The sequence below is a fragment of the Pongo abelii genome, chromosome 3, assembly GCF_028885655.2.
Source record: "Pongo abelii isolate AG06213 chromosome 3, NHGRI_mPonAbe1-v2.0_pri, whole genome shotgun sequence".
Lineage (NCBI taxonomy): Eukaryota > Metazoa > Chordata > Mammalia > Primates > Hominidae > Pongo > Pongo abelii.
The window spans coordinates 25,856,416-25,881,705 of record NC_071988.2 but is presented as its reverse complement, the minus strand read 5'-3'; the positions used below and the strand labels follow the sequence as shown (position 1 = coordinate 25,881,705).

At 34.3% G+C, this 25,290-nt stretch overlaps 1 protein-coding gene across 17 annotated transcripts in view; it reads right to left on the bottom strand.

The window, feature by feature from the left end:
• Positions 1-25,290, bottom strand: part of TBC1D19 (TBC1 domain family member 19) — a 211,270-nt gene that overhangs the window by 22,800 nt on the left and 163,180 nt on the right. For 7 of the 17 annotated variants that reach the window (XM_063723344.1, XM_063723347.1, XM_063723345.1 and 4 more), the window contains 5 exons: positions 23,684-23,716; positions 19,763-19,872; positions 17,467-17,558; positions 11,514-11,629; positions 6,130-6,200 (listed from right to left, as the gene is read on the bottom strand). In XM_063723344.1, coding sequence (XP_063579414.1) covers positions 6,130-6,200; positions 11,514-11,629; positions 17,467-17,558; positions 19,763-19,872; positions 23,684-23,716 — 422 coding nt within the window. Of the gene's footprint in view, positions 1-4,725; positions 5,148-5,500; positions 5,799-6,129; positions 6,201-11,513; positions 11,630-17,466; positions 17,559-19,002; positions 19,058-19,762; positions 19,873-23,683; positions 23,717-25,290 lie in introns of those variants that run through there. The other 10 variants (XM_054553803.2, XM_024246484.3, XM_063723351.1 and 7 more) reach the window with 7 other exon arrangements.

Below are 25,290 nucleotides of genomic sequence, written 5' to 3'. Positions count from 1 at the left end.
GAGTTTGGAGGCCTCCTTCTAAGTTAAACATGTGCTTACACATAACCCAGAAATCCTACTCCTAAGGTATTTACCCCAGATAAATGAAGATATATGTCCACATGAAGGCTTGTGCACAAATGTTTATAGTAGATGTATCCATAATACACCCAAACTGAAAACAACATGAATGTACATTAACAATGGTAAATAAACAAATTGTGAAATACTCATACAATGAAATCCTAGGCAGTAGTAAAAAGGAATGAACTACTATCACACAATATGGATGAATCTCAAAACATGCTGAGCAAAAGAAGCCAGACACAAAAAAGTACGTATGGATTATTCCATTTACGTGAAACTCTAGAAAAGATGAATCTAATCTTTAGGGACAGAAGCAGATGAGTGGTTGGAGTGAATGCGTGTATGGGGGATTGGATGGAGAGGGGCACAAAAGGAACTATTTTGGGTGATGGATATGTTCTATATTTTGATGTGGTGTTGGTGACATGGGTATATACATTTGTTAAGCCTTATAGAACTGTACACTTAAAATGCATTTTATTTTACATAAAATATACATATAACTTTATTGTACATAAATTATACTTAATCAAGTTAACTTAAATGAAAAAAAAAGAGTGACTGAACCATTTCATTTTTTCCTCTGAAAATATTCTTTCCTTTTGGACTTCCAAAGGCAACTCCACAAATTCCTTTATCAGTAAATGAGTGAATTAGAATAGATGACATCATTCGTTCATTCAATAAATATTTACTAAAGTCTATTATGGGGCAAACACAATGCTAGATTCTAGAGATATATGGCTGAAAAAGAATCCAGTTTTGTCCTCAAGGAGTCACAGTCTAGTGGGAGTGAAAGACAAGCTAACTTGATTATAACACATCTTATGTATATGTAGGGGTTAAGGATTCATAAGAGAAGCAGTCTTCCCTGATGATGCAACACCTGAGGTGTGTTTTGATGTACAAGTAAGAGTTAGGTAAAGAGGGAAAAGAAGGCATTCTAAGCAGAGGAAGCTGTAAGGGCAAAGGGCCAAAGGCAAAATATGTACCTTGTATTAGGTACTTCGAGTGGTTCAGTAGGTCTGAAATATACAATTTATCCTTGTAAGGTCATGGTTGTGTCTTGATTAGAAGAAGTTAAAATATACTACTCTAGTTTGAGCAGTGTGTAGACAGGGGTTCTATGCCAAATAATGATACTCCTTATTACTGTGCATCACCTAAAAGGAAAATAACTGCCATCAGTTAGGATCCTTTCTGTCGCAAAGAAAACGCTTTGGGTCTTGTAAAAAAATAGTCCAGAGGTAGACTGGTGCAGCACGATCTGGGGATCAACAAGGCCAAAAGAGCAGCTTTTCCTTCTCTCCATTCCTAGACTGCAGCAGCTACACACCCTACATTCTTTCATTTTCATATCCAGCTTCCCTGAAAGATTAAACCAAAGCTTCCCAATTAAGTTTCACTAGCTCTCATTGGTCTCGATTTTGCACTGGTCCTGAAGCAATCCCCATGGCCAGAGGAACAGTACATGTGACTACTTGGCTAGGACCCAGAGGTCCTGGGGATGCAAGTCAGCCTCACCTGATGCACATGGGGAAGGGGTAGATCACTAAAGAAAAATCAGAGCATTTGTGGAAGAAGGAAGACTAGATACAAAGGAGAAATTGATTTATAGAAAACAGATCCCAACAATTTCTGAGTAGGTCAAGGGATACAGACATATATGGACAAATTTCTGCTTGCATCTTCCACATTTAGGACAGACAAGGCAATGAAAACTGCCTTGAGAATAAAGTGACAAAATCAGAACACATATCCAAAAAGCTATCACTTAATACCATAAGCATCATATGAGTGATGAACAGTTTTATGAGAACAAGGAGAAGGGCATAAGTAATTTAACTTATAGGCTCCATGGTATCTTCACAACAGAGAAAAATTTTTGGGGGAGGCCTTGAGAAATGGAGAAGATTTTGGTGGAGACAAAATAAACAGCCATATATGGTTGAGAATCAGCATGGAACCTGGTGAGGCTGAAGTACAGGATAATGGATCATTGCGGGAACATAGGAATCAAAAGACCAAGCGGTGAAGAATTTTTCCTGTTATGCTACAGAGCCTAGCCTTTATCCTTTAAGAAATGAGAAGTTGTTGAGTTTTTCAAGCACAGAAATGGCACAATCAAATCTGCATTCAGAGAACTATAGGACTAGACTAGACTAGACACTTCCTAATGCAAGAAGGAAGGAGATAAATCTGGGGGGAGAGAAGAAGCTAAATTCTGAAGTAGAAGGCTGAGACAACTCAAGCTTAATGGCCTCTATTTTCCCTGCAAAATAGGAGAAGAGAGCACATGCTGAGTGTGGGGTGTTGTGAAGTTAAGACAAGCTGGAAATTTCAATTAGCCAGAACACTGCCTTACCAAAGCATTCTCAACAAAACCATTATTCAATAAACTCTTCCATACTATAAAGTCATAATATATCACATTAGTGGGTGAACTGACATCCTGAAGAACCAAATATAATTTGCCTATTAGGCTACATCAATGCCAATGTATCACTGTTCACTCCAATCTTTGTAATCACTGGCAGAGCAGATGTGAAGGGGGTGCATGGGTTGGGAGGAGATGGCACAGGAGGATGCAAGAGGAAGAAAGCCAAATGAGGGAGCCTAAGGAGGCGTGGTTAAAGATGGAGCGGACAGGTCCAGTGTGGTCACTCATGCCTGTAATCCCAGCACTTTGGGAGGCTGAGGTGGGTGGATCACTTGAGGTGAGGAGTTTGAGACCTGGCTGGCCAACATGGTGAAAACCTGTCTCTACTAAAAATACAAAAAATTAGCCAGGTGTTATGGCACATGCCTGTAGTCCCAGCTACTTGGGAGGCTGAGGCAGGAGAATCACTTGAACCCAGGAGGTGGAGGTTGCAGTGAGCCGAGATCGCATCACTGCACTCCAGCCTGGGTGACAGAGCCAGACTGCGTCAAAAAAAAAAAAAAAAAAAATAGCATGGGTAAGGCAGCCCGATGACTCTCAGTGCAGTGTTTTAACAAGCAGCCAAGAGCACAGCTTGCCAGAGAGGGTTCTTCAGAAGCAGCAAAGTGGGTGGTTGTCAACCAGGTCTGGCATCGGGATTCAGATTCGGATCTACTGCCTAGAGCCACCTGTTTCAAATGAAAGGATCTGCTATGGCATGGTCCATTTATCTTTACAGACATAGTCTTAAACTATCAGGTTAAATGATAGAAATGCTAATGAAGTTGTGCATTCTTCATAAATCATCTTCTACCGCTTGACCTTAAAATGTCATATACAAACTAAGTACCAACAATATCCTTCATTTGCTTGGTGCTTTGCAGTTTAAAAAATTACTTTCAAATATAGTATTATCTCATTTGGTCCTACAGGTCCTTACCTACCTGTAAGGTAAACGGAGAAGATACAATAAGTTCCTACCATTTATTGCCAGCCCCTCAACCCCAATTACAGATAAGAAAGCTTACATTATCTAGGGATTTACAGGAGGACCAAAATTTCCTCATCTGAGGACCAGAATTCTCCAGTCTAGTGTACTAGACTATTACGTTGCCTCTTTTAAAAAAGCTAATGCATATTCTCCTAAAGAAAAAAGCCAAAGATGGGCATATCTGAATGCATGTGAACCAGATCATTTAAAACTCACTCTCTTCCTAATATTTAGCCATTTTCTCAGAGTAGATAATAGTCATGGGTGTGTGCTTGTCCTGTCAATTAATGTGCATTTGCAAACAAAGAATGGCAAAGCAAACTGCATCACCTTCAAAAGCAATAAAATGGGGTTTATTAAGAATCAATCATGGAATAAATTATTATTCAGCTCTTAGTAAATCAACAAGCGTTTTTCCTAATATATACTGCCAAAATAAAAGACTCATAAAATACATTTGGGTAAAACTTAATAAAATTCTAGGCAATCAATAAGAGTATCAGTCTACTGATTTACAGTTTTAGTGAAGTGAACAGCATCTTAAATTTGAAACTAAAATCAAAGGACAATAGTTTTTGGACTTTTTCCCCCACATACTATTATTCCCTATTACAGAAATGGTAGGTCTTTAGGAAGTAATACAAAATAAGACCCTTCACTTACAATAAAGCCCAAAATAAGGCTGATGCCTTGCATAATGTCTGCAGTTTAGAATGAATGCCTACTACCTACTTTTAATCTCTCTCAGCTGCTCTGCCCTAGAAGTAAATCTTGTTAAATCAAGCTCAGCAAAAGTGAATGTGGTTTTGACTCCTCATTCTCTTGGGTGTCTTCCTTGTATAGTTACAAAGTAACAGAAGCTGGCAACAAGCCTCGGCAATGTCAAGTCTTCTAAGCAAGAGAAGGAAGGTTGAGAAGTGAAAAGGGATCACCTATAATTTTCTGACTTTCAGAGAGTCAAGCATAAAATATTGTCAGATGGAGACAATTGCATTCGACCTTCCCCAGTAGAGATGTTTAAAGAGAGAAATAAAATGGAGAGAAATGTAGAAAATCCCTGGGGTGTAAAAAGTTGCTTAAAACATCATTTAAGCAACTTTTGAATTCCTACTTAAAAACATTATCTTTTTCAAGTGTTCTCACACCCTACCCCACGCCTGGCTCTTAGTGAGGAGCAATTTATGGGACAAAACAATACATTATCTAGAGATAAATTTATAAACTGACATAAAAGAATTATCCAGGAAGCTACATTACCACTTGAAGTTTATTACACTATCTTTAGTTCTTATTGCATATATTATTACATGCCATTTATAAGTCAGGATTATATATATTATAATATTATATATATAATGCTCAATTTAGCAGAAGTTGTGTTTATTGCTTCTCTCTTGAAAATCAGCAGCATGCGATGCAATATTTGGTGCAGAGTTATTGTTTCAAAAAGTGAGAAACTACTTAGGTTTAACTGAAGAGGGAACATGATCTTTATTGGCTTATATGCAAAGTTTCATTTTGGTTTTATGCAGAGTTTGCATAGTTCATGATTTGTTTCTAATGAAAAACTAGATGTGTTGTCAGTGACTGTGAAGATCAGGTGACAGTAGCAAACAGAAAAATTTGAAGAAGAGGCATAACTTTTAAAGTAGAAAGGTCAGCAAGAACTGCCTGAAACAAAAAATAAAAAGAATTATTAATAGCAAAGCGAAGTCTATGAAATAAGGTAAACATAATTACAATGTAATTTTGACACTAAGCTCCTTCTTCGGATTTGTCCTAAATCTTAGTACTAAAGCTACAACTTTCCTTCTCTTTTCAGAATATCTTAATGTTAGTACATGTGCAAAATGCTAAAATGTGCTGTAGAAAATAACCTGGATGTTAGCCTCAGTCTTCTTCAAATATACAAGGTAGCATGAGTTTATAACAGGTTTAACATTTCAACTTGCTTCTATAAATAAGCATACATTATGAATCCTAGTCCTGTTATTCTAGTGTAAGGAGTAACTGACTGCAGGAAATCATTTTGAGATGGAACTAATGTTTATTCAGTTGCAAGATGCATAAACATCCTCTTCCCTTTAAACAAAAATGCAGGCAGCTATTTTAAGGAAAAATTTATATTTCTGTGAAAGATAACAAATAGAATAATACAGTAAGCACTATTTAATTGAACCATATTTCAGGTATAAATTATACCACTGAAAAGAAATCAGCTTTAAATAATTAACTCACAATTTAAAATAACCAAAAAAGCCCATGTATCTTCACTATATCATCCAAATACATGCTCTTTAATTCTCTCAAGTGGTTTTTCTTCTGTGAAAATAATGCATGGACATGAACAATAAAAAAATGCAACATAAACCCCAATTGTTTCCATTAAAATTACCAGGTATCTGGTTTCCCATATGGTTATAATGGTTTCCTATAATAATCTTGTTTATTACTCCTTCATAAGAAGACTTTTCTCAAGTAATTAAAGAAATTTGAATCCTTAAGTATTATTAGCTCAGAACTTAACAGGTTTTAACCGAGTTAAAAAATCTGGCTACAAGTAATGCGTGTCCTATGCAACAGACACTAAAATGACAGCCTGGCAATCTCTCAGAAACTATTTCCATCCCATCTGAGTGAAACTTATCCTTACTTCAGCTGCAGCCAATGATGTCACCTCCATCAGGTTCACTGCTCGGAAAGCAAACACGGCAGCTGCCAGCACTGGAAAAGAATGCACACTACTTCAACTGCTGGCCTTCTCATCAGCCCGGCACGGTTACTGCTATGCTATGCCCAAAATCCACTGCACGGAAACTCAGAACTAGCGCTTTACACAACCGACCACACCCCCGCATTCTGAGTTAAGGTCTTGCGATGAACGGAAATTGTCTGCTCTAGAGGACAGTGCCTGATGGCCAGACAAACTGAATACCACAGTTTTGAGAAAAAGGAAAATTCAGTGTTCTTAAAAAAAAGCCATTTTATAAGTTATTTCTTTCAGACCTACAACTTAAACCGTTTTAAAATGGCATGAAGAGCTAATGAGGTTTTTTTTGTTTTTTTGTTTTTGTTTTGGTTTTTTGGTAGAGATGGTGTCTTACTATGTTGCCTAGGCTGGTCTTGAATTCCTGTGCTCAAGTAATCGTCCTGCCTCACCCTCCCAAAGTGCTGGGATTACACGGGTGAGCCACTATGCCTGGCCTAATGACTGTCTTACTGATTAAGGTTTATTTTGGTGCAGGTATTTCTTACTAATGTAGTAGACAGGCTTCTGAAATGTTATATGGAGGCTGAATTTTTAAATAGATTATGTTTCATATGTACCAAGGAGGTGTCCTGATAGAAACATGGCTTTAAAGTCTTTTCTTAAAAAATATTTTTATAATTTTTTGTTACATTTTTATACACACCACTGACTTTCTTAGAGTGTCACAAATGGATATATCTGTAGGGAGGGCTGCTGTGGGATTGATCCTGACATTTAATTTAATGTTGGCTACAGGAAAAAAGAAGTGAAACTTCAAAAAAATCCAAACATTACAGGACAACTTAAAGGTCAGTAATATACATTAAGTAGAAAACAACACTGGAGACCAGGCATGGTGGTGCACACCTGTAGTCCCAGCTAACTGGGAAGCTGATGCAGGAGAAGTGTCTTGAGCTCAGGAGTTTGACAGCCTGGGCAACATGGCAAAAACCCGTCTCTTAAAAAAAAATTAAAAACAGCATTTGGATTATTGTTTCCATTAAACATAGCGCACATGGAAAAAGAGTAATGCTAACATGCAAAACTTATATAACCTACCATAAAACTCCATGTGAGGGAGTGAGTCATAAACAACAGAAGGACCCATTTGAAAGGCAGGTGACCCTGATAAGGAGATGGTACTGCTTGGAGCTAACTCTTGACTTATCTCCTTTTCTCTCCATCACGAGTGATGGTAGTGGATTCTCTACCCAACAAGTCATTGAAGTTTAGGAAATTAATGGTAAGAAATATTCAAAATACTGGGCACAATGACTCATGCCTGCAATCCCAGTGCTTTGGGAGGCTGAGACAGGAGGATTGTGTGAGCCCAGGAGTTGAAGACCAGACTGGAAAGCAAAGCAAGACCCTGGTCTCTACAAAAAATTTAAAAAATAAGCCAGCCACGGTGGTGCATTCCTGTAGTCCCAGCTACTCGGGAGGCTGAGGCAGAGGATTGCTTGAGCCCAGGAGTTCTAGGCTGTAGTGGGCTATGATTGTGCCACCGTGCTCTAGCCTGGGTAACATAGCAAGACCTTGTCTCAAAAAAAAAAAAAAAAAAAGAAAAAAGAAAAAGAAATATTCAAAATCATTTGGAAGACTGGTTCCTAGGTATACTGCATACCTAATGCAAACACATATATTTTTTAAAATACATTTTTACAAAGAGAATAAGTCATTCTCATACCAATTCTGTGAGTTAAATACTATTAATAGCCCATTTTACTAATATAGAGAGTGAGGCATAGTAAGTGGGGTGACACGTTCAGAGGCACCCAGGTAGAAAATAGTAAAGCCAATACTCAACCTTGGCTCTGGAGTTGTGCTTCTAACCACTATGTGAAGATACTATTGAGACTGAAAGTAAGCAGCAACTACTCATCTCTGACATGAAAATCTGTGTGCTTTCCTAAAAATCATTGGCTCTGCTGTCTATCAGAATGGCTTTCCAGAGATGGCATGAAGGATGCTGCTACAGTGGTCCTGGTCATTGTGCCTGAGGAACAGAAGTCAGCAGCCAGGCCTCTTAATTTCCCCAGATAAAGGCCAAGCACAACCAGTGACTGGGAAGCACAGGCACTTTTCTAGGGGACTAGAGATTTTGGACAGTCAGACAAAAAAGCATTAGAACTCGTTAGACAGAAAAATTCTGGAGAAAAAGATGAGAATGGTAAAATTTTAAAAGTCAAGTCAGCTGGAGTTAGTGAATATGTAACAGTAGATACAAGAGATCTGCAACAAAGGATTTACTCCTTAACTGAAATGGAGAAAACATGAATTCTTTAAAGTCACTGAGTTTCATGTTTACAAGAATATCAAAGAAAACTATTTCTGTAGACCAGCAATTTTTTACAGATTCCTAATATCTGGAATCATATTTTATATAGTGCAGGCATTTTAGCAGTTAAAGAGTATGATTACTACTTCCTTTTATGTATATAATTGAACATAGTTGCTGAAAGCTTGACAGGCTGGCCAAATTTCTGCTCCAGCAGGAAAGAGTTTTACATAGTGGGAAACTGTTTCTCCAAAGGTAGATAAGAAGGGGAAAAAAAGAGCAGTTCACTAATTGACCTCAGCATCCAAAATGCTTATGCGCTCATAACCTTTATTTATCTTGGTGTCACATCACAGAAGTTCCTTTCCATCTGCCTCATGTTTGGTTTGCCCAGCCCTTCCACAGAACAGGTTTGTTTGCCAGGGAGGAAAGGTCTACACTTTGGGATATTTTCAACTGAAATTATGCTTCATATGAAATATAGAGGCTCTAATATTTTCTTTTGGTCTTATTACTTTAATTCTAAGCAATTCTATCAAGAACATTAAGAAAACTTTGCTTTAAACTGTTCTTCAAAAGGCTCTAATTAATTCACAATTAAAGCCAGTGACATTTATGAAAATATTTCTCAAGACTACATAGTAACCCACTTGATCAAAAAGGTGGTTCCAAAATACTCATACCAAAAGTATATGAAATAATCAAAACTAATTTGTATACATTTACATGAAATTATCTACCCTGTGGTTCTTTATCTGAATTCCATGGTAGAGGAGCTTCCTTCAGTCTAGTTCCATTTCTAGATGTTCCAGAATTCTTCCCTGTAGATTTTTTTAAAGCACTCAGGGAAAATGGGTGGAAGCAATAATGCAGACTACATTTCTATCTATCCTTCAGTAACCTTTTTATTAATTATTGAGCTCAGAGAAGAGTGCCTGGCTTAGAGCAAATACAGTATTCAACATACATTTATTTCTCTTTTCCTTCAGTTTGCTAATGGATGATAAAGCACAGAATGAGAGAATTTAAATTGAAAGAGGGCTTGAAGGTTTTCTAATTCAACATTTCTTTCAAGGTATGAAACCTCTTGATCCTTCACATAACAGTTAAAGAACCCATTCTACTTTTTGAAAGTCCTAATTATTAGAAAGTATTTTCTTATACTGAACCCTCCTTTTTAACATGCTTTAATGTCTCTTTAAAATGATACCGAAAGCTATACACAGTACTCTTCAAATTTTCTGGCACACTCAGAGGACAGACATTTGGTTAAAAGTCTACAATTCTCTCACTTGAGAAATGACAGTAGAAAACAAGGCTACTTAGCTTGGAAAATAGAAGACTTTGGGGAGAGGCGAAAATGTGAGAGTAGAGAAAACATGATAATTACCCTTGGTTTAATAGGGGTACATGTAACGAGCCATATTATCCAAAAATGAAATGGGCCACCAGGTAAGGCAGGGATTGCCCAATACTGAAGTGTCCCAACAGAGGATAAGAAAGGCTTGTGAACAATGTTTAGAAAAAGTTATACTCAACACCCTTGCGGATTCCTTCTCTTGCTAGATTATATATGTTACTGCCATTCAGCCAAAAGAAATGAGGGCAGACCATTATTTCCTAACTCATATTTATATAGGTTTTTAAAAAAATTGAGAGAGAAGAATACTAGAAGTGGCTAAAAACATTAATCAGTGATATCTCTGATTATAGCAGGGTAATTGCCACCCAGGGACATATGCTACCCAGTAACTATAACTATAGACTTCTCAGCATTCAAGAATATGTTAAGGCTGGGCCTGGAGGCTCACACCTGTAATCCCAGCACTCTGGGAGGCCGAGGCGGGTGGATCACTTGAGGTCAGGAGTTTCAGACCAACCTGGCCAACATGACAAAACCCCGTCTCTACTAAAAATACAAAAATTACCTGAGTGTGGTGGCAGGCGCCTGTAATCTCAGCTATTCAGGAGGCTGAGGAAGGAGACTTGCTTTAACCCAGGAGGTGGATGTTGCAGTGAGCCGAGATCGTGCCACTATAGCCCAGCTTGGGTCACAGAGTGAGAGTGTCTCAAAAAAAAAAAAAAAAAAAACCCGAATATGTTAATATGGTACCTAGAGAATCTTCCTATCATATTCTTCTTCAACTAAGCTTTATTTCCACAGCAGCCCAGAGAGGTGATTTTATAATGCTATCAATGTAAGGTATGGAAACATTGTGCCAACTTTTCTGATCCCTATCTATTGTGAAAACATTGTAATTATTATTTGAATTTCCTGGTAATCTCATTAATAAAATAATTAAGTCTATTGTGCACAAGGGAAGCAAAATAATATAATTAATAAGAAATATATGCCCTCTTTGTAATCATATAATTGCCTTGGGCATACATCTGTTGTAAGAACTGCTTAATTATTAAATAAAAGATAAATCTGTGGCTTTGAAAAAAAGATGAAATAGTTTTTGGCCTGAGAGAATAAAAGGGAAAACTCAGCCAACAGGGAGGAAGTCAGAGACTGTTAGCAAAAAGGAAAAGGTTTTAACTTCATTTATAAACAGACACAGAAGAGCTGAGGTTTCAGCCACGTAGGGAGGCTTAGCCTCAGTTTGGATCTTAGGTGTTGAGATGGGGCATAGAACAGACTGCTAAGGTAGCCAGGGGAGTCCAGACTAGAAGGGAAGTATATCTACACTCTGCTGCACAGACCTCATAGGTGCTGGGAGATAGTGAGACCTAGCTGGACTAAAAGGGGAGAGGGAAAGGGAAGGGAAAATGAACTTTCCTGGGAGCTGGGAAGAAAGACTAGAAGTAGGCTGGTATTGTGCAGTTACATAAAAGTATCAAGACTGCAGTTTTTGTTGGTACTTATCTTCAAAGCCGGATATATCTATTAATTGTTCATGAATTAGAAGTGACAAATAAATTCCAGTTACAGATGGTGAATGTTAGGAAGAAAAGGGGCCTTATTATAGAAACAGCATGTGTTCTACAAACAAGCATTTACTCTTACCAGCGAGAATTTCCAGAGAGTTGTATCCTAGGATTCTATCCCATAAAAGCAAGAGCTGATCTGTAGCTAAGTATCCAGAGAAAGCTCGAACCATCCACTTAAATGATATGCGAAGTCTATAAGCAAGGAAAAATAAAAATTAATGTACCACTGAAATTTTTTCTCATGAAAATGGAGTATCAGAAGAACCCAACCAATTCTATTGTTAAGGTAACTCCTTCAAGAGTCTTAGAAATCACCTGGGCATTTAAAACTTAAGTACTTTCTTGAAAGCTGCAAGAGTGCAGTGGTGAGAAACTGTAAGTCCTCAAATTAGTGGTCTTAAAGTATTAAGAGGAAGAATTACACATGCTGGGTCCTCTTTTATTCTAGAGGTCAGCCTTTATAAAACTCACTTCTACATTCCGTTTTTCAGAGTGTATACTACTTAGCTATCAATGAGCTGACCTTCTGATAGTCTTAACAATTGCAGGCAATCCATAATAATTTGAATTTTTATTCAAAATACTTGAAAGATTGTTCAATGCCTGCATATTTTCTCAATTTAATAAATTATTTTCTACATTTCAGTCAAATGGCTATATAGGATGAATAAAATAAAATAACAAGTATGAGTACAAGGACAAAAATAGTTTTAAAGCTATGAGACATTAGAAATAGATTTCTGATTTCAAACCCTTCATTTTAGTTAGGAGGTTATAGAACTCTGAAAGATCAGCCAGAAAATTCAATTAAATTCCATTTTGCTGAAACAATTCTAAGATGTATGAGATCTTACTACTTATAACTAGGTTATGTTACAATAACAATTTATCTCTGAAATCAGGAAATGAACTCTTTGGCTCTGGTGCCTTAAGAGATCAACCAGTTCTTCACATTTCTGTATTATCTATTAGCATCTAATATCACTTGACTGTCCCTGACAGGTGCTAGCCAAACTGTTTGCTGGAATTATCATATTTTGTCAATAAACATCTGTGCTATTCTCTTAAAAGACAGAAAAGGACCCAGAGGTTGCCTTGGTTGGTGTCATTGTATTAATTATCTTAAGACTGAAAAAGATCCTCAAGTTTCAGAAATTCCTCAATACTGCATAACTATTGTTCTAATATAACAAAGGACATGTAGGCACTAGTATTGACTAAGCTTTTTGGGTGGTTTTAGAATATCTCTTTATATATACAAAAGAAACTTTGGGCCACTGGATATTTTAATAACTTACAAAATACATTCGAATTTAAAGTCAAAATTATTAACTTCAGCTCGCTTCATTTTACTCAAATTCTCATAGTGTCATATTTGGGGAATAGTGCCACACATCCCCACCCACCAATATAGAAATAACACAGCATAGCTTTTTAGAAATAAAGCTTATTGTACTATAATTTATGTATAGTTGTCCTCCTACGGTTTCACTTTCTGTGGTTTCAGTTACCCATAGCCAACTGTGGTCACCAACAGTCCAAAAATATTAAATGAAAAATTCCAGAAATAATCCATAAATTTTAAATTGTGTGCTGTTCTGAGTAGCCTGGTGAAAGTTCGCACGGTCCCACTCCAGATATGAATCATCCCTTTGTCCAGTGTATCTATGCTGTACATGTTACCCACATGTTAGTCACTTAGAAGCCACATTGGTTATCAGGTTGACTGTCCTGGTATCACAGCGCCTGTATTCAAGTAACCCTTTTTTTTTTTTTAACTTAATAATGGCCCCAAAGAGTAAGAGTAGTGATGCTTGCATATTGTTATAATTGTTCTATTTTATTATTAGTTATTGTAAATCTCTTGCTGTGCCTAATTATAAATTGAACTTTATCATAGTTATTCATATATAGGGAAAAACATCATGGTGTATATACAGGGCTCAGTACTATCCACAGTTTCAGGCATCCACTGGGGGTCTTGGAATGTATCTCCCACAGATAAGGGGACACTACAGTATAGTAGAAATTACCCTTATTAGTGTACAGTTCAATATGTTTTGTATGAAGAAGAACCAGATGAAAATTGTAGAACTGAAAAATACAATAACCAAAAAACCACACAAAAACATCTCACTAGATAGGATCCAATAGTAAAATGAAAATGATGGAGGAAAGAGCCAGAGAATTTGACTATAGATCAGTAGAAAATGTCCAATCTACACCATACAGAAAAAGGATTAAGAAAAAGTGAAGGGCTGTGTGTGGTCATGGCTGTAATCTCAGTGCTTTGGGAGGCTGAGGCAGGAGGAATACTTGAAGCCAGGAGTTTGAGACCAGCCTGAGCAACAAAGCAAGAACCTGTCTCTATGGAAAAAAAAAAAAATAGACCTGCATGGACCTGTGAGAAAATAACAAACCTTATTTTTCTTCATCTTCTTTTTTTCTTTTATATCAAAAGTTTCAACATTTGTGTCATTGGATTGCCAGAAGAAAAGAAGAATGAGTATGGTGCAGAAAAAAATATTTAAAGGAATAACGGGTCAAAACTGCCAAATTTGGCAAAAGACATAAACTTATAAATTCAAGCTTAGCAAACACCCAAGAGGATAAATCCAAAGAAATCTATGCCTAGATATATCATAATGAAAGTGGTGAGAACTGAAAACAAAAATCTTGACAGTAGCCACAGAAAAATAAGAATTGATATCACTTCTTCCTGAAGTGCTTGGTAGAATTTGCCAGTGAAGCCATCTAGGCCTGAAGTTTATTTGAAGGTAGAATGTGATTAATTAAAGAAGTATATTGGCTGGGTGCGGTGGCTCACACCTGTAATCCCAGGACTTTGGGAGGCCAAGGCAGGCAGATTGCCTGAGGTCAGGAGTCCGAGACCAGTCTGGCCAACATGGTGAAACCCCGTCTCTACTAAAAATACAAAAAAAAAATTAGCTGCGCATGGTGGCATGCACCTGTAATCCCAGCTACTTGGGAGGCTGAGGCAGGGGAATTGCCTGAACCAGGGAGGTGAGGTTGCAGTGAGCCAAGATCGCATCACTGCACTCCAGCCTGGGCGACAGAGTGAGACTCCAGCTCAAAAAAAAAAAAAAAAAAAGAAGTATATTGTAAACCTCATGGCACCTATCAAAAACATACTTTAAAAGTATAAAAATCTAATAGTGGAGATAAAATGGCATAAAAAATGTTCAGTTCAAAAGTAGGCAGAGAATGAGAAAAAAGGAATAAAGAGAACAAGGAACAACTAAAAAAATTTAGCAATATAGTTGATTCCAATTCAATAATATCAATTTCATTAACTATAAATGGTATAAACACACCGATTAAGAAACAGACTGCCACATAGGAAGACCCAACTTTCGACAAGAAACCCACTTAAAAAAAGATATTGATAATCAATATGTTAAGTAAAAGAATAGAAAAGAATGTATCATGCAATTATAATCAAAAGAAAGCTGGAATGGCTATATTAATATCAGACATAGTAGATTTATTACTAGGAATAAAACAGGACATTATATAATAATAAAGTGATCAATTCTCCTAAAAACAAAGCATCAAAATACGTGAAGAAAACGACAAATACAGCACTAAAGGAAGAAATAGACAAAATACACAATTATAATTAGAGCTGTTCACATTCCTCTTTCAACAATTAATAGGAAAAGTAGACAGAAAATTAGTAAGTGTATACAAGGTTTGAACATCATTATTAACAAACTTGATTTCCTTGACATTTATATGACATTCTGCCTGATACTTGCAAAATATAAATTTTTTTCAGGTGCACATGGACCAAGACAGATCATGTTCTGGATCAAAAAACAAACTTCAACACTTTTAAAACAACTGAAATCATGTGAAGCATGCTGTTTAACTGCAACAGAATTAAAACAGAAATAAACGCCAGAAAGATAGCTTTCCAAATATTTAGAAATTAAACAATGTACTTTTACATAACCCATATTCAAAGAGGAAACCACAGGAGAAATTATGAAACATTTCTAATTAAATAAAAATGAAAATATAACATATCAAAATTTGTTAGGTGGAGGTAAATAGGTAATTTGAGGGAAATCTGTGACATTAATGCTTATATTAGAAAAAAAGAAAGGTCCCAAATCAATGGTCTAACTTCTACCTTAAACAAGCAGAAAGACAAGAGCAAAATAAATCTAATGCAAGCAAAAAGAAGAAAATAATAAATATAAGAGTAAAAATAAATAGAATTAAAGTAGAAAAACAACAGAGAAAAAGAATCAATGGTACAAAAAACTGATTCTTTCAAAGATGAATAAAATTGATAAACCTGTAGCCAGAATAATCAAGAAAAAATGGGAGATAACACAATTACTAATCTCAGGAATGACAAAGATGATGTCACTACTAACCCTATAAATATTAAAAAGACTAAGCATAGAGAATATTATGAATAACTTTCTGTTTATAAATATGATAACCTAGTAAAAGACATAAACTACTGAAGGTTATTCAAAAAGAAATAGATAACCCAAGTAGTCCTATATCTATTAAAGAAATTAAATTCAAAATTAAAAAACCTTCCAAAAGCTTCAGTTTTTAAAAAATTGATTTCTACCTTGACAATTAGAATTTTTAGAGTTTTCCTATATAGGAATTTTAATGTTTATCATGTCATTGAAATAAATTTATTTCTTTTAATGAGTAAAGTATATAAACAGGCTAGAAAAAAATATTATTTCAGTTTCTAGTAATGAACTAAATGTCTTCATCCTAGTAAAGAACACCCTACTTATACTCCAATGGTGTCATTTCACAATAGCAAAAAGAAGTCAATTTACTACAAGAATAAAAGTCTTATGCTCAATGTAAAATATTTCTGAATCATGAATAGAATTTTGTTTTTTAATGGCTATAAAGGAAAGGGTATCTACTCAACTCAGTATTATCAATGGATGATATGAGGTATTATTTTATAAAGGCCATCTCTAAGATGTCTGAAATTCAATGGTACTTTATAAAAAGGAGATTATATATCTACCTATCTCTATCTCCATCTTGATTGCTATCTCCATCTTTATAATCATTCAATCTTGAAACAACTCTGCAAGGTACTAATTCTCTTGATTTTTAAGATAAACAAACTGAATTATATTAACGTAAAGAAATTGAGGCTTTGATAAATTAAAAAACTTCACCAGGATTACAAAGCTTAACAGAAATGGAATTTGAGTCTGGATTAAATTTCCACCCACTGAGCTATCTATTTGCTACGGATTCAAGAGTGGAGAAGACAAATACTATACTATTCTATCTCCCACTACCTTCTTTTGTGGCCTCAAGGAGTTAATACTTTTTTCAAATATGCCCTCCTTAATAGGAGAAAATAGCTGCACAGAGAAGACAGGAAGAAAACATTGATAAACCATTTGGAAATCTCTCTTGCTTTAGACATTTTTTTTTAAAAGAGAGAGATAGAACCAATAATCTTGAAGTCCAGAGATACTATACATATTCACTTATAAGTCATACTGAGACCAATGAACAAAACTCAAATTTTAGGAAGGAGAAATCACAGTGCACAACCATTGATAGGTACCTGATTTGCTTTCCTTTCACAAAAGACAGCCAACTTTAACTTTTATAGTTTTCATAGGTTATTCTCTGATAAATGTGGCCTATATTGAATTAAGTTTAGTATGATCATGTTTCTCAGGTAGTATTTGTTTCCACAAATGTTTGCTTCAGTTTTGGCTGACACCTTTCATTATGAATAGAAATTGGTTCATTTTGGTGATTCTTGTACCAGACACAAAAATCCTGGTAAATAAGACTTTATTAGGATTTTGGCAATTGTTTCAAGAATTTTTGGCACAATGTTATTACAATTTACTACTTGATAATTATAGTTTTATTAGGAAAACTGTTAGCTTAATTTCTCTGAAAAATTACATATTTGCAAGTGCTCTGCAATGAGGAAAAAAGAGCTTTCTGTGAAACTATCTATTCTTCAATTAGGAGAGAAAAGTACTCACGGTTGAGCCCCAATTTCTCGTAGATGATAAAAGAGTTGGGGAAGATAAGTTTGAAGAAGAGTTTCAAACAGCAGACAGAGTGACACAATACCCTGGATACAATAATGAATCATAAGAGAAATAGATATTTTAATATTTAAAAATTAACTATGCCAACAAATTATTCAAATGGAAAATGAGAAACTATCAACATAATTTTTCTTTATACTGTTTAAGAGTCAAAAACAGGAAATGTATTAATGGATCTCTAACATTGTGTTTAGAGATAAACTTTATCCTCTTTATGTATACTCACACATACAGATATGCTAAGGAGCCTCCCTTTTTACACAATATGCTCCCCACATAAACCAGTATGTAATATTTGGAGAGTCCAAGGAAAACATCACCTTACAGAAAACTTATTACTTTGCAAGCCACGTATTATTACTTAGCCCCAGCAAAATTAGTTTTTATCTGAATGCATTCCAGTTTCCAGTTATTTCCTAGTGCTATATAGCCACCTTCACTCTCCCTCCATATGTCCCTTCCCCTCCAGCCTCACTCACTAGGGAAAATACTGCCTGCTTTTCTCACTCTTTCTTTGAAATCTACCCCCAGGAAAAGACTAGCAGCTAGCTGCTTTAAATTTGCATCAGAAGTTATTGAACAAGAATGTTTGATTACTTAGTATACACATATTTTTTAAAACTAAAATCTACTGTTTTTAAAAGGGCATTATTTGTAAAGTACAAAACCAATTTAAGCAGATAGTTTTTCAAGTATGTTTATTATTTGACAATTCTGAATAAAGTCTTTCTTGCAGCTTAGCATTCCTCAGAGTTTATCTTTGTAAGGAAGTATTAATCCTCTTTTTGCGTTTCTAAAGAAAAAAAGACTGTCATGGTTCCAAATAGTTCAGTCTGGCTGCAAGCCAAAAAAGGAGGTGACTGCCTGTAAGTTTTTACTCCACTGAATCAAAAAAATAAAAAAGGACAGAGGCAGGCCTGGCTCAATCAATTTGCTGAAAAAGAATACCCAGGGCCACCAGCATAGAGATAGACAAGAAATACCCAGAGTTGCCCAGTGCCAGGCTTCAGTGCTCTGCACAGGGAGAACACCATGGGTGTGTACTATGCAGCCAGGTTTTTAAACTCTGAAGCATAAAATGGCATAGAATATGAGTGTAGAAATATGATACTTAGAATTGAATATTAGAAAAGAATTATTAATCTTAATTCTTGGTCATATTTCTGATTATTCCAGATTAAATATTAAAGTAAGATAAGAACAAAATGAAGTTCTCTTAGAGATAAGAAACCCAAGATAACTGGTGTTGCTTCATTTGTTTATCTGTAACATCCTGGAATTCTGTGATTTGCCAACTTTCACTAGCAATGTATGAGAGCAAAACTGGAGATGGAGGAAGGTGAAATAGGAATATATACGCTTACAATGGGGGGATAAAGAACAGCTATTTAATTTCATAGCAATAATATAGTTGCCTCTTTGGGGAAATTTAGTAGCCCTGACATATATTCCAATTGAATGTTTCACCTGGAGTAGCAGTCATGTTACCCACAGCAGGTCCAAAGGGGGAAAAAAAGCATAACTGAAATAAAATAAATACTGCTCTTAGTCAGGTTTATGGGAACGGAAAAAAAAAGATATGATAAAGGAACAGCCAAAATAAAACAGATTAAAATGTTCAACTCCTAAATATATGCTTTTCCTTGATTCTTATATTGTAGGCCAAAGGATCATTTTATTGAATACAAAGAAAATATGTACTATTATAACTGATAATTAGCCAAATATGAAATTGGCAAACAAGTGACAAATCAATATTTGATTTTCATTAACAAAGAAGAATGATGATGATAATTATAACAACAATGGCCATTTATTTACTGAACACCTGTGAGAAGCCAAGCACTAACTACACTGAGTGCTTTGTAGACTTTTCTATGGCACTAGAGATAATATATTATTCACTTCATTTCATAGATAAGAAATCAGAAAAGAAGGTAGGCATCTTTGCTAAGAATAATAATACAGACATTCTAATTTTTTTAATATGTAAAAGAAAAAATCATTTAAATTTAGTTGACAAGAGACTTTTTCTGTTTAAATTATTACCAAAATATTTAAATATCAATTTCATCTTCTCTGTCATTTTTGCAATAAAAACACATTGCTTGACATCACAAATTAAAATTTGTTGCGTTAGAATTTGAGTAGAAGACTTTTTCTTAACGGAAAGAAAGAATAGATTACAGTCCAACCTAATTTGATCGAGTTTTTCTTATGAACTTACAGAAGGATGAGAAGAGATGGAATGGAGTCTGAAGAAAAAACGCACATACATCTCACGGAATATCTGATATAACTTGGAAGGTTCATGGTATAGAAAACAAAGTGGTGCAACTGAAAGAAAAAAATTAATTTATAATACTGCAGAACTACTAAAATGTTAAGATAAATTTATAAAATATGTCATAGTAAATCACTATTTTATAGTAATCATATACACTCACAGACAAGTTTAAAATCATACTACTTTTTTTCATTTTGAGAGGGGAATATATGTAAAGTTCAAACAGCCATTAAATATTACAAAGAAAGGAATATATTACAAACTATTATAATCCCAATTTAACAGATGCCTAAGAATGACATTATGGAATTATACAGAAATATGAAAAGTTCCAAGTAACTTATAAAAACTACATAAGTCAAATCTCTCCTTTTTTTAATTGAAGTAATAAGAAAATAACAACCAGGCAGCTTATTTTTACTTTCTCTCACAAAGGATTCAGGCCACATTTCAAAATGTTTAATTTTGGAAGTCAGGTAAGTAAAATAGATGATTTATGACTTTTAGAATCATGGTTTTCAATTAATTCAATTTGAAAGTAAAGATTTTGAGTAATAGCTGTATACTACTGGTCTTTATCGCTATATCCCCATATATATTCATCAACTGAAAACAATCCTTAGGCAGAAAGGATTTATTTCTCTAATGAATGTAGAATTGAGTGCCCCCAGTTTGTCGCAATTAAGCACAGCTGGGTCAACTCAACCAGACATCCCACAGTCGAATGTCAGAAAGTCCTAATTTTGGATTGGCGACCTACCTGAGCATGTGATTATTCTACATGGACAAAGGTGGTCATGCTTTCCATCTTTTCAAGCCTTAAGTATTTTAGGCAGCATAGAGATAAATTTATAATGCAGATAGATACAACTGCGTTACCTAAATATTAATTTTAACAAAGAATGCCTTACAGGGTAATTTCAAACAATATGTATTGGACAAGTAAGAATTTCTGGGGCTCTATAACCTGTTGGTAATGCTCTGAGGGCAGTAAGCACTAAGTAAGCAAGGAAGTCAGTGGGCCAGTTGAGCTCTCTTCTTTTTGACAAAGTAAAAGGAAAAATAGTAAAATATTTTAAATTCTTTCAAACACAAAAGTTCAATTTTCTGGGATAAAGGGCAATGCACAGTATTACTGATAAATAAGTCATTAAAAATGAGCATTGCAAGTGAGAATTTTTATTTTTTCTGAAGGGCAAAAGAGAAATCACTTTTGGGGGTAAATATCTAAATTCATATAAAAATAAATACTTGTATATATATAGAAAAATGTATATACAATATGTATTGTATATAAAATTTAAAAAAGACAGGTATGTCTATTTCAAGACTAATTTTTAAAACTTATTTTATTATTAAATAAATTGCTACTTATAAAAACAGCCCAAATTAGGATATTTCATATATTTACAAATAGTAACTCATGCTCTAATTGCAATAACAACCTAAGAAACAACAGTGTGGTACAAATATATGGTATTATTATAAATCTAAGACTAAGGTTTGGAACTTCTTTATTTTTAAAAAATGATGCATATTTTTTCCTCCAATTCTTAGATATTGATATGTGAAAACTTATAACCTGAATCTGAAGATGTTATGGATTCAGTAATTATTAATGAAAATTTCCAGTGAATAAATGAAAAAAGAATTTTAAAATAAGCACGTTTCTACGAATATATGCAATATAAAAGAAATTTACAATTAGTTTTTATTCAAGATATCACAGTTGTTTATGTTGAATTCCTTTATATAGCTATGAAATGGAAAAGCTTTAGTCCATTAGAGATTTTATGTAAAAAAGATCCTACATGACTTAATTTTTAATTTTAAGCATCCTTTCCTATTTGGTTCTTCCATAAAAATAAATTTAGCCAATTATCTTTTAAACCCATGAAAGACTATACTGTAGGAATTTATGACACCATAATATACTATACACCTACAATAAAACTTCATTAATCTGCATAAATAGAAGAGCAGAAGGTATTTTAAATTAGAGAAGAGTTCTGAGTAAATTTTTAAATAAATTACTATCTTTTGGTTTCCTTTTTAATGACAGCCTATCATTAAAGATCTGTAACAATGTTGAAAAGAGATAAGTATTATAATTTTAAAGAAATATAGTAACTAAAACTGAAATGGCAAAGTACTAACTAGAGTTCCTTAGGGATGATTTGTGATTATTTTTGTATACTGGTTCTAAATAAGTGGTTGCTGGTAAAGTTTTTGGGGATGTTTAAAATAGTTTTCTAAAATAGTATAAATAAATTCTATATCAAACATTTTGCATCATTGTTAGCAAATGCTTTCCCCTTGGGTGTATAAACTGTAGCCTATTTAAATGACCATAAATGTGAATAGGCAGAGGCTGAGTCAATGATATATTTTAAACACCAGAAGATCTTGCTAGAAGATTTAAACTTTCATGACATCAAGTATCCTCCAAATCATTCAAGTACAACTTCCAAAAACTATTTACTTGAAAAATTTTTACAGTTGAAACTATTAAAGTAGAAAGATAAAAAGTGAACATTTTTATTATTAGATGTAAAAATTTATATTATTAATCTTTTTTGGTTTTCTATTTTAAATTCTTCACATATATAAGATAAATATGCTGTAAGGTCTCTATAACGTTATGTATTATGTTATGAAATTTTGGTTGCCCAAGAGAATAAAGCTGAGTACCCTATAATTCAAGCCTGTGACTAACATCAAGCATAGCATAAAGTCCCTAGGTACTTTGACTCTTTTTCATTGAACGATAGTTTTATATTATGTCATTCACCATGACCATCTGATGTTGAACACTGATGTTTACAAAAAAAAGTGTTTATTGCAGATTCTTGGTACAAAGGCAAAACATTAATGTATTTTTGTTCATTCTAAAGGTAGGGGGTAGAAATAAAGTGTACAACAATCTTTAATAAGTTTATACGTAACACTTGAAAACTTAAAAATTAAGTGGCATTAAGGTGTAGAGAGTTCTTCCTTTTGCTAATCTTCATAAGCTTCTTGCATTCCTCATTTAATGACACATGAGGCCTCAGAGACACTCAGAGCTCTCAAGCCTGCACATGCATCTCCCACGTGTATCTCAGGTGACTGAATGCTCTGATGTAATTGTTGCTGTGCATATAAGTAGCCTGGAGAAATCATGAGCTCAAACTCAGTATTATCCCTTCCTTAGCATTCTTTCTGACCTATTATTTTCAAAAAACTCTTAAGAGAATTACTTTAGGAATTTAAGCAATCTGATTTTACACCTATTAGAGCTAAATATTAATGTGTATCTCTAGTTTCCATTGGACTAAAAAATGGTAAAGCACAGGACCATTTTCACAGTATGTTCTAATTCTAATTTGACAAGCAATCACCACCTAACCAATTATGATGACCTCTTACTTTTAATATTTTAAAATTGGACATATAAAAATACTAAACTCAACATTTTATTTTATTTTTTAGAGATAAGGTCTCGCTATGTTAACCAGGCTGGTCTTGAACTCCTGGCCTCAAGTGATCCTCTCATCTCAGCCTCCCAAAATGCTGAGATTACAAGCGTGAGCCACCACGCTTGGACTATTAAACTCAACATTTTAAAATGTTCATAATAACTTGTGGCTGATTAGAAATAAAGTGGTGTTCTTTTTGTTTAATTTTCTAATGTGTAATAAAAATAATAATTTTAAAAAATTAAGCCCCTATGGGGAACTAGCATGCATTTCACTTTATTTTTTCCTTTATTGTTTTACTATAGTAAAACAATTATATCTGTCAGTCATTATTTTTTAAATTGACAGATAACATTGTATGTTTTTATTGTGTACATTATGATGTTTTTAAAGCCCAACTTACCATACATTGAAAATCCGTGAAAAGGGATAACACCTAAAAAAAAAAAGGTATTTCTTTTCAATAAGTAGTAGGCCTACTGATTATTAGGTAAGCTTTAAAAGATTAAAACTGAAAATAAAAAGGTTTTCTATTTTTGTTTCAACTTTGTTCATAAATGTCAGAAAGACTTAGTGATAGTAAACAATAAAAAGATATTTTTAATACCTTCAGAAAAGTAAACTAGAGGCTTTAAAACATATATCCAGTTAACATCCTATTAATACTGAGAAATCAAAGCTTGGAATATATATATGTGTATATATATGTGTGTATATATGTGTACATACATATACACATACACACATATGTGTATACATATATACACACATGTGTATGCATATATAATATATACATATGTGTATATACACACATATGTACATACACATATGTGTGTACATATGTGTGTGTATATATACACACATACATATACATATACACACACACAAAACAACAGGACAAAAACATAATGAGACAGATCACAGAATTAAGTTTAAGAACTAATTATAATGGTCTCAGAAAGTCAATAGATTATGTCCCTCCTGAAACAACTTCACTATGTATATTAGAATCGAATATGCTAAAAGATAAGTGAGCTTTTCAAGGCACTTCTTGAAAACATTTGCTTTACAGAAAACACTATGGGTGTTAAGTAAACTAACTGAAAATTAATCATGGGATAATGGCTTTAGAAGAAATATTGGCAGAAATACGATACAAATTCAGTATAATCTTTGGCAATAATTACACAGAAGTAAAGTACACATCCTTTTCAAAGAAATACTCAAAACCTAACTTGGTGTGCTAAATGTCTTCTCACATTCCAAGTAAAAAATTTGAATTTGTACAGCTTAGTTCAAAACAGAAGTTTTGTAATATATACCACCATATAGCTAACACTACTAAATCAGGTTGCAAACACAGCACAGAAGAAAGCTGCTAAGTTACATTTTTGAAAAATAATATAGAAATGCTTTATTCATCTGACATGTTCATAGGCAAAAATTTTGTGCTGGCGGTCATATAGAGTGAGTTCTAATAAATGATAGTTCAGTCTTAGTTTAAAACATGTCCAGCGATAGAAGCATTAATTCCCAATGCAACTCATTACAATTTTGAATGGGTTTAATTTGGAAGGAGCTATTTTCTTATAGTGAGCCAAACTCTGGCTCCCTGAAATTTCTACTTAGTATCCTTAGTTCTGACCACAAAGGTCACACAGAACAAATCTAATTTATCTTCTATGTGAAAATGTTCAGAAATATTTGAAGACGCTGTTCTCTCTCCTGCCCCATCACCATCAGGATTTCTTGCTCCAAGACTTTATTAGTTTCTTCAATTTTTCCTGAGATGAGGTGGTCTTGAAAAGCTTCCCTATTTTATTTTCTTCTAACCAGTTACAGTTCACTGCAGTCCTTAAAGTAAGGTGACTAAAACTTCTAATCATTTTCCCTCCCTACACACCCAACAGCTAAGACAGTGTTCTTGGACAGTTGTTCCTGGACTTCAGTAAAGGGTTATATTTTTATCTCTATTACATTTCTTCTTTGGTGAACCACTCCAGTTAGAGA